The sequence below is a fragment of the Mytilus edulis genome, chromosome 2, assembly GCF_963676685.1.
Source record: "Mytilus edulis chromosome 2, xbMytEdul2.2, whole genome shotgun sequence".
In the NCBI taxonomy this organism is placed as follows: domain Eukaryota; kingdom Metazoa; phylum Mollusca; class Bivalvia; order Mytilida; family Mytilidae; genus Mytilus; species Mytilus edulis.
The window spans coordinates 58,253,664-58,264,458 of NC_092345.1; the positions used below are offsets into that span (position 1 = coordinate 58,253,664).

Sequence of the window (10,795 nt, forward strand, 5' to 3'; positions counted from 1 at the left end):
AATTTAATAGTTTAACAATCCCTGATAACATACAAAGAGAAATAAAAAAAAAAACATAATAGGAAACGTATTAAAAAAAACATAACACTATAACTTACTGGTGGGATGTATAATTACCGAGCCGCGTCAAAGGGTATTCATCAAAATACACATAAAAAGAAACAGAGGTAAAAATAAACCGCAAACAGATAATTAAACTAAAAAAATTTAAAGAGTATGACAAAGCCATGGTGCGAATCGAAAACGTCGATAAGACGCACATCAGTAAGTTAATAAAAGTTCAAACCATAACCAGGATCGAGTACCACAAACCCCACATAAAACCTCTGTGGTGTAAGTATTATGCCTTAATAAAATCACATTTGGTGGTGAATAAATCAATGATAGTATAAACGACCGTGAAGGTTACATGTGGAGCAGGATCTGCTTACCCTTCCGGAGCACCTGAGATCACCCCTAGTTTTTTGATGGGGTTCGTGTTGTTTATTCTTTAGTTTTCTATGTTGTGTCGTGTGTGCTGTTGTTTGTTTGTCTTTTTTTCATTTTTAGCCATGGCGTTGTCAGTTTGTTTTAGATTTATGAGTTTGACTGTCCCTTTGGTATCTTTCGTCCCTCTCTTCTTTTACAAATATGATGTTAATTGTCTTCTAATTGTTGTAAAAATAATTCTTAAAATTTTAAATCAAAAGTTACCCACATCTGAAAAATAAGTTACGGACAGTCTGCTTAGTTTCGATCAAAAAGTTACGGACGTCTTATGCATTTTTTAAAGTTGGCCTTGCGCTTTAGTGAACTCTATATTAACAAATTTATGGTAATTGTTAGTTATTTCTTTATTCAATAATCCTATAAATATTTACATTCTGCATGAAAAACGTCGCAAAAGGTACATTTTGTATGAATTAAATATCAACGAGTTTAGAGTCCGCCATCTTGGGCTGTGGGTAACTTAAGTTACCCACAGCCGTTTAAGCACAGTGTACATATGTACAACCTTGATCAAACTTTAATGTTGATAAAGATTTTTCATTGTAACAGAAAAACTTTTTGGCCAAACTTCTTTGTTTACTTTTGAAATTATTTTCTCGGGACGAGCAATTCATTTCGACTTCAAGAATAAATAAAAAACATCATTATAACATGGATATAGCCGAACAGGGATTATTATTAACTGAATGATTTCTGGATGTTTCTGTCAGAACAAACTATATATTTTTTCACTTCCCTTTTGGATATTAAATTATAAATTTTGCTTATCCATTATATACCAATACTATCATCAACTTTGCATATCAAAGCAAATGTCTGCTTTTTTCAAACTTCCCGCGGAAAATTTTCTGAAAATATAACGTTAGTTCTTTTTATAGTAGCTGAAAATGAAACTAGAACAACGTAAATAATGTCGGTGGCAGACACGTTAGTGTTGGGAATTGATAATTTTGTGGCATGCACTGGGTGTATAAAGTGTACATTTTGGATCCTTTTTATTGGAATCATACTTCAAATAGTTGGTTTTACAGGAAACACGTGGTCAGTTTCATCCACATCCCAACATGGACTTCATTGTCTATGTCATCGTCCTACAGATATGGATGTATCAGTACTGTGTTGTGACTTATTTGATACAGGTGTGTGTAAAATTAAACATATTCGATATCGAATTCTAAAATACAATGTAAATTGAGTAAGAAATTAATAATTGTAATTATATTACATAAATATAATAATTTTATTTCCTCATGTATATATCGTTATGCCTCTGTGCTCTCTTAGTATGCTACTGTGATTACTTGTATCACACTATCACATGTTGTTTAGTTGGTTTAACCATGTTCGAGTGGAACTTCCATCTGGTCAGGCAACTAAATATCGAAACAAAATGCAATGCCAAGCAGTGGCGGATCAAGATTTTTTAAAAGGGGGCCTACTGACTGCATAAGCTTGGGCTCTAATCAAACTTCAGTGATTCATATAATCAACCACATTTTTTCCCAAAAAGGGGAAGCTGGTCACCCTTGGCTCCCTCCTAAATCCACATCTTGTATGAATAATATTACCCACGTTACAAATTTAGAGACAGGGAAAGAGATAGAGATAGGGAAATGTTGTATGCCGGTAATGAAACACCTATCAGAACATTGGACGAGGATGTAATAAAATATTATATATAACATTATTTCTTCTATAAAACCCATACTATATAGTTATCTTTAAAAATGCCCGAGCAACGAGCGACAATCCTTGAATCAGAGGCTTCTCGCTTGTGACAGGTACCTAACGAATGTGGTGGCGAAGAATATTAAACAGGCTAAATAAAACCGTAAAATTTGTTTAAGTTTGACGTTTGGTCACGTTGAAATCTTAAATATTATAACCTATGCCGTTCGTGTTTATATTTATTATGACACAGTTAAAATTCGATGTATCATAGCTAGACAAATTTGGGGCTTCCTCTCAATAATACATGTGAATCATCTGTAACTAAGTGCAAGTGTTACCTCAAAACAACATAAAGGGGTAGTATTTAAATGTTTGCTAGTGTCTTATCTTCCACTAAGGAGACTCGAGGGAACAAAAATTTCAGAAAAAAAATAAATTATTTTTTCATTACACATTTTATTTATTACCCTTAGTAGTTGTTACTTTATCATATGGTACAAAAATCATTCAAAAAAGCAATTCGTGTTGTCCCCAGATGACTTTTGAAATGTTTTTTATCATTGAGAACGCTCCAAATTTTCTGCCAAAATTGAAATATCTTTTTTAGCTCAACGGTGACCTATATTTTTTATTATAATTTTCAACAAATAAGCTGTACCTAAACTAAACTTTTGTAAAATTTGAGCGATTTCTGTAATTAAGTTCTTTTTCATTTCGATATTACCTCTTTTTCCTATTAGTTCAACAGAAAAAAGTTCCTCTACGGAAATGTATGCTTCTTTCGAAACCAGATTGTGAGCGTAAATAAACGGTGACCCCCTGTTTTTACTGTTTTTTCTATTGAGTATAAGGTAAATGTTCTTTTATAGAAAAATATAGCAAAATCCTATGTTATAAAAAAATGATTTAGACCCGAGAGCCCCTTAACCATGTATAGTTGTGTTAAACAGCACATACTTCGAATTTACTGTAAAGATTAAATTTTAAGATACAAGACACTTTGCGAATATTATCGTTTTGATTTTACATTGTGTTTGTGTGCTAGCGCTGCACTATGTTTCAGTGTTGCAGTATGCGTCTCGCTTGGTTGATTATCATTTGGAATACGGCAAGTACAAAGCACAAATATCATTTTGGGTAGTAACTATCGTATCAAAAGGTATGTAGATACAAAAGGGAATGAAATAATACAAAGATAACATCACCTTGACTTGTGACCATAATTAAATCAAAGAAGAAAGGACTTAATAGAAGTAAAAAACAAACCGGCACAAATAACTGATAAAATTTTGTGCATTATTTGTTATTGAACTTCTACATCTGCTCCAAAAGAGGAAGCACTTTCTGCTTTACTTTTTGCTAAACCGTCGTTTAGTTATACACATGTATTATGAACGGGATATCTGCTACTCGGTTGACAACTACTGTTGCATCAAATAATAAGTTCATTCATAATCATAATTCATAACAACTAATGTCTCTAAACATTCTGCTATTTGAAAATACGTGTTTAGTCTCTCAATGCATTGTTTTGAATTACATTTTGTACAAACAGGTTGGTTGACTGCAGCATATGTTTGTCAAGTTGTGGGAATCGTCAGTTCAACAGCTACATTCATATCCGTTCTGCTGTTCACATGTTCATCAAGGACAAGAGGACAAAAATATACAAGAAGAATATTTCAGAATTTAGCTTTATTCACAGGTAATTGTTACAACTTACAAGACTAATTTATAATGTAAACAAATAACAACTATGTTTTAAAAGCACAAGATCATGCTTTCGTTGTGATGTTAATTGCGGACACCCAAGACCAAGTACAAAATAAACTTCAAGTTAGGAAATCAAATAAAGAAAAAACAAAAGGATCATAGAAATGATAATATGACAGCAAATACCATATAAGATATAAAGATGTGATGCTATTGGCATTGAAAATCCACCAAGTCCAAATGCAGTTGATGAAAGCAGTTATAAGCAATCGTAAGGCCTTCAACGGTGGAAAAAACATGCCTTACAATTCCTGACATGCACAATTTAAAACTTTTCAATATTGAAAAACTAACGTACTTATGTATAACAAAACAATAAACGCCATACAAATATGACAGACATAAACCAACGACAGACACTGAAATATAGAACTATCCATATTTACTAAACTGGTCAGAGAGTTCGCAGTTTCATAATAGTATAACTATATTTAATCAAGAATTATTACAGTGCTGAAAAATTAGTATTTCACTTTGTTATAGGTACAATTATAGGTTCAAGTGCTGCAATCTACGCTGGTTATTACTGGAAGAACCACATTCTTCAAGACCACCATCTTGGCACTTCATTTACAATTGTTGTTCTTGCTTGTCTCTCTTTCTTAACCGTGTGGTTAATAATAAGTGTGAATGGATGCACAGGTAACTAACAAATATGATACACGGCATATGTTCTACTAGATAGCCGACAAATTTCCTTGGTACATTACAAATATGTAAATGGAGCAAATCTATCAGCTGATTGTCTGATCAGCCGTTCAAACAAGGATAATGTTCAATAGATACGATGTTCCTTTTTCCTTTATATTTTCAATATGAATGATCGCTGTTAGAGTGTTGTACCAGCTGTGTTCTTGCCAACTGGGCCAACCATATATTTTTAAACATCTGCTAAGTTGCAACTTTTATGAGTAAGAGTACTTGTAAACTTGGAGCCAAAATGGACTGTTTCTGTGAAAGACGACATGACACCATGCAGACTCGTATCGTGTGAACAAGGAACGTAAATATCCAGACGAGTTTTAATATGTTCTATCGAGTAACGTTTGATTAACTACTTTTCGAGATAAGAATAGTAGGTTCATATTGTTTTCTTATCCCATGCATAGCTTACCTTAGCCGTATTTGGCACAATTGTTTGAAATTTTTGGTCCTCAATGCTCTTCAATTTTGTACTTTTTGGCTTTATAAATATTTTGATCTGAGCGTCAATAATGAGTCTTATGTTGACGAAACGTATTAAATTATAATCCTTGTACCTATAATTTGATAAACTATTCATATCCCAAAAACCTAGTTTCAAACCGCTATTTATTTATGGCATGGTCCAAAGTAAGGCATTTTATTGGTGGTTGTCTTTTATATTGCCTAATGTTTTTTATGTTTAGGAGTATGTTGTTGAAATAAGATTCTGTTTAATTTAATCACAACTGTTACTAGATTTGGAACTAAAATTGAGAATGGAAATGGGGAATGTGCCAAAGAGACAACAACCCGACCATAGAAAAAAAACAACAGCAGAAGGTCACCAACAGGTCTTCAATGCAGCGAGAAATTCCCGCAGCCGGAGGCGTCCTTCAGCTGGCCCCTAAACAAATATATACTAGTTCAGTGATAATGAACGCCATACTAATTTCCAAATTGTACTATTGCAATTTGGAACTATATAGATAAAGACCTATGTATATTGCTGAAGACCATGTTTCTCTCCAGAGTTTAGTTTGTTATTGCATAGCTGTTTCTTGGCGCCATCCTACATTTCATATTCGTACTTTAATCTGTACTATCGCCTTGGAAAATTATATCACGTATAGAAATTTCACATTTCCATCATCCGCTATATTTGTATCAAAAAATGAAATGTTACAGTTGGTGAGTGGTTTCAATTAAATTCTTAGTTGTCTTTCTTACATTCGATATTGTTTATTTTATACAAAATTCAAACAAGAAAATACAAAAAATACATTTCCCATTATATATTAGTGTTACATTTATTTTGATAGGATACTTTGAGGAAGCTCCGCCATCTTGCCCAACTGCACAAACGCCTTTGCTTTCTTCTGCTTCGCAAAGAGATAGGACCACAAGTAATACTTCTACAATAGGACAAATACCAACATGTGCTATCTGTGTTGAAAATCAACGTGACGTGATATTTAACTGTGGACATTTGGTATGCTGCAATATATGTGCAACAACATTACAAAACTCGGGATGTTATATCTGCCCAAGTTGTAGAAGACCAATAACATCACAAAGACGTGTGTATATCTAACTATTGATTCAAAATGAATAATTTGTTTTGTACATGTACGATTTCTTTTTACATTTTGCTTTATATAAGTAATGGATTTATATTTCTTTTTTTTTGTAAATATCATTCGATAGTTTATCGTGCCACAAGATATTGCCAATGAAAGGGTAAACATAGTGTCCTTTTGGCACATAGAATTTGAATACCCAATTTGCAATATATCTAACCATTTTTGATTGTTTATTAAGGCATACTGTACAGTTTTTATCCCACATGATTTTTTCACGAATATTTTGCATACAATCTAATTTTCACCTAGCTTTTTCAAATATGCAATAAAATATACCTTGATGCACTTTCAAAGATAATTGGGATCACAATTTTAAACATTAATTACTTAAAGTTTTGGTTTCTTTGACATTTCTATTCTTCATACAGTGTCAAGTCATGGGTCATTTAAAAAAAATGATGGGTCCATGAACTCGTTTTCAAACACTTTTCCCGACATGTTTCAATAATAATATTTACATTGAAGTTAAACGAGTAAAGCATACATGGCTAAAATGGCTGCGATTTCACCACAAATTTTACTCTGAATATCGACAAACCTGTGCATCTAGAAAAGTTTTTAAGCATAACATACCCAAGATAAATAAATAAAGGCAACAGTAGTATACCGCTGTTCAAAACTCATAAATCTATGGACAAAAAAAAACAAAATCGGGGTAACAAACTAAAACTGAGAGAAACGCATTAAATATTAGAGGAGAACAACGACACACCATTAAAATGTAAGACACACAGCAACGGACTAAGCATTAAACAAAATCCGATGAGAATAATCAATATAACATCAAAACCAAATACATGAATTTGGGATAGAAAAGTACCGTGACATGTCACGTTAAAATTGAATATTCAGCCATTTTAGCCAAAGGGTCCACAGAAACCTTAACAATGCTAATCATCAAGTTAGATAACCATTCAGAGATATACTTGAGAATCACAAATTGACACAATGTTACAACGTTCATTTAATAAGAAATTTATAGTTACCAGTTTATAATATATCAACTTTTAATGTTTCATTGACCACAGATGTTTGCGAAAAATAAGAGACGAAATATTATAAAGATATAGTTTTTTGAAAGGAAAGGAAAAGTAAAATAATTTTAATTAAGTTTTATTTTAAATTTTAATCTTTTCCAACCATTTCTTTGAGAAGCGTAATTGCTCAATTCTAATGATCAGTAATGCAGTATTTGAAGATTTAATATAACATGGCAAAATAAATTTTCATCAAAATGAAATATTCGTTTCTTGCCGAAAAGGAAAAAAATCAAAAAGACTAAAAACTAAAAAAACTAAAGCTTAAAAATTTGGGGTCACTATAGGACCTTTGTTTATACAGGAGGTCATATTTTGATCAGATCAGAAGGAACTGTTCCTTTATTTTTTAGGAGTAATTTCCTGGAACTAGTCCGAAATAAAGTAGTGCTGAATTTTTCGAGAACATGTGAGAAAGATAAGAATGATAGCTTTCAATCTTACCCTCTATAATTAAGAAATTCCTGACATCACCCATGTGCTGAAAAATAGGACGCTCGAATCAATAAAAGTTAATAAAAAAAGAAGAAAAAAGGCCAAAATTGCGAACATAGTTGTAGAGCATTGAGGACCAAATATTCTGTATGATGATATCGTTCAGATTGAAATAAACAATTAATTTCCCCTTAGGCAACAATGATAGCCTTTTTTGAGATGCAGAATTTAGAAAGTTGATTTTTTCAACGAAACTTTGCTAGAATTACAGAAAAGTTATTCGGACAGTATTTTTTGGTCTAAAAAAATATAGGTTCGTGTTGCTATTCTTAACGTATTTTGTACTTACATGTATCTCCCATGCCTATCAATTTTGAATTTAAAAATACGTGTCTCGTCCTAGCGTTGAAAAGACATCTCATTTCCGTTAAGACTAAGGAAAATAATTTGTTTGGCCTATGATATAATGCAGAATGCACGAAGTCTCTAATAATAAAAAAAAATAACGGGCGCACATATCAACCAATTAGGATAAGCTATACTTTTAATGCTGAATACCATGTTATGCTCAGAAAATGGCTGCGCCCATACAATCTAATGGTGTATTGTAACCTTCACGTAAACAATCTTAGTTTTTTGAAAACCGCAAAAAAAGACTATTTTGTTTTTTGATTGTTTTTTCTTTCATTTTCGGTAACGATAGAAATATCTCGATTAAATAAAAAAATATACTACTGTGAAATATAAAATCTTCATATACTTTTTGAATGATTTAGAGCATAAACTTTGAGCAAGCACGCAACTCACGTTAATTGTAAGAAAGATTGAAATCTAAAATAAAACGTGAACAAAATTTAATTGTTTCCTTTCTGAAAAGGGTAATGCATTTATTGGTCCGTCCCTTATTATTTGCGAATGAGACATCTGTGGTCAATCAAACATATAAAAGCGTCATATCACGTAATTGTTATTAGTAGAACGTTTTAGCATAATGTCAATTTTGGATTTTCAGACATATCTCTGAAAGGTTCTCTAACATGTTGATTTTTTTTTAAATTTAGTGGTCGACATGATTGGTCGGTAGCTTTATTGGTCGCTTGAATTAGTAACGAGCTTGAGTCTGGTACAGTATGTCTATGATTTTTAGTCTGACTGTGTAATTGGGTTAAAAACAAACACCATAAAACATAATTACAAACCTAATAGTTCGTAGTTCTTTAATGCTGTTTTTTGTGTACTGTCCTAACTTATTTAAGGTATTCGTTGTTATTCTGTGGTTAACATGTCGAAATGTACTATTATATTATTTTTTAGTGTATTTCTCTGTCCTGGGTGTTCTTGCATTAATTTGTACTGTATTCCTGTCATGTAATGTTGTCATATTACCGGTATATTTAACAGTGCAATAAAGCGCGAAGGTTCAACCCACCAGTTTTCTTCTTCAAATGTCTAGTACCAAGTCAGGAATATGGCAGTTGTTATGATCTATTTGTGTTGCATTGTCGTTTGTTTTTTTGTTGCACTTCAATGTTTCTGTTGTTTCGTTGTTTCTCTCATATAATTGATGTGTTTCCCTCGGTTTTGGTTCAATACCCTGATTTGTTTTCTCTCAACCAATTTATTACTTTTGAACAGGGTATACTACTGTTACCTTTATATGTGATAAGAAATCTGAGATTTTAATTTATGATCGAATAAGAACCTTGGGAAAATTCTCTCTCATACACACGCACTAAGTTGTCAATAGTCATTTATCCATTTTCATTTCAATATTTACAAAGAGAACTGGAAGATTATATTGCCGTATGAGATAATTCTGCTAAAAATAAAAAAAATAATAATATCAGAAGCATGCGTGCGTGCAATTACAAATGAGGCTATCAATTATAATCATGTCTGAACCAAAATCAATACTTAAAATCAGTACGTGTCCTTCCGCACTACAAGTAATTTATCAAAGTTAAACTCCGAAACCTAAACAGTTGTAAAGTCGTCTATGCTTCGCTTCAATGATTATTCCAAGGTGATAGTTAAGCAAAGCAACATCTACGCTGTTTCGGATTTCGGAGTTTTGAATCACAGTTAGAATATATCTATTTATTCTATGTCGGAAAAATATTTTTGGGTTATCCCTCTTATGTCGTCGTAAATATAATATTCTTTTAATTTACTTTGTAGTTGGTTTTGTGAGAATAACAACAAATTGTCATGGTGCCCAGGTCCCATTATTTAAAGCTGGTCCATCTACACCCGTGAAAGTTCCTGTGTGTATCACATGTCAAATTATGCCACGTGCAGTTGTATACAGCTGTGGACATCTGATATTTTTTATGCATATGCTTCAAAGTTGGAAAGTAAAAATAGATACTATTGTCAAACGTGTAAAGATCCTTCTAATGATTGTGAATATTTCTAATGAACATGAATAAAATTGAGAATGGAAATGGGGAATGTGCCAAAGAGACAACAACCCGACCATAGAGCAGACAACAGCTGAAGGTTGAAAGCCGTCTATGATCATTTTCTTCTTCTTAAAGATGCACCTGACCTGATAAGTTCCTATCTCGAGGTTCCTATAGTAGTGAGATGATGCTTATATTTTTATCTGTTATTTTCAACCTGTACATTATAATCAGTTCTCCGTGAAGCAGCAATACATCTTTGTACTTAGTAACTTGATTTACCATGTATATGAAAGCTTGAATATAGTTACATGTTGGCCAGTTTCAACGTGTTTAACCGTTCTTTATTTCAACGTTTATAGAAAATCCGTTTATATACTGGAAGCGACAAACAAAGTAATTTGATGCACGTATAATTTTGTGGACATTTTAACAACAGACGCCACATTCAAAGTGATGGCACCATAATCACAGAATCATACGGAAAAGGTGGATTACTATTAGAAATGGTTGTGATACAACTTTGCTTTATTCTTAATTAAAGCTGTTAAATCTAATAATTGATAATAACGGAGGAGTATATAACTACAAGTGTATGAATCAGTGAGATATACAAATGATATAAGGACTGACTCATTAGACTGTAATTGTCACTGTGGTCTCG

The 10,795-nt window shown here is 32.4% G+C and overlaps 1 protein-coding gene across 1 annotated transcript; it reads left to right on the top strand.

Moving 5' to 3' along the window:
- Nucleotides 1–1,353: 1,353 nt before the first annotated feature.
- LOC139512508 (uncharacterized) lies at nt 1,354–6,538 on the top strand. Its single transcript, XM_071300152.1, has 4 exons — nt 1,354–1,628; nt 3,716–3,865; nt 4,417–4,575; nt 5,937–6,538. Exons 1-4 carry the CDS (start codon nt 1,400–1,402, stop codon nt 6,206–6,208), a joined length of 810 nt encoding a protein of 269 aa, XP_071156253.1. The 5' UTR covers nt 1,354–1,399; the 3' UTR covers nt 6,209–6,538.
- Nucleotides 6,539–10,795: the final 4,257 nt, after the last annotated feature.

Coding starts and splice junctions, on each gene's coding strand:
- LOC139512508 (XM_071300152.1), top strand. CDS start 1,400: ATGTCGGTGGCAGACACGTTAGTGTTGGGAATTGATAATTTTGTGGCA. Junction 1,629..3,715: donor TTGTGACTTATTTGATACAG/GTGTGTGTAAAA, acceptor TTGTACAAACAG/GTTGGTTGACTGCAGCATAT. Junction 3,866..4,416: donor GAATTTAGCTTTATTCACAG/GTAATTGTTACA, acceptor ACTTTGTTATAG/GTACAATTATAGGTTCAAGT.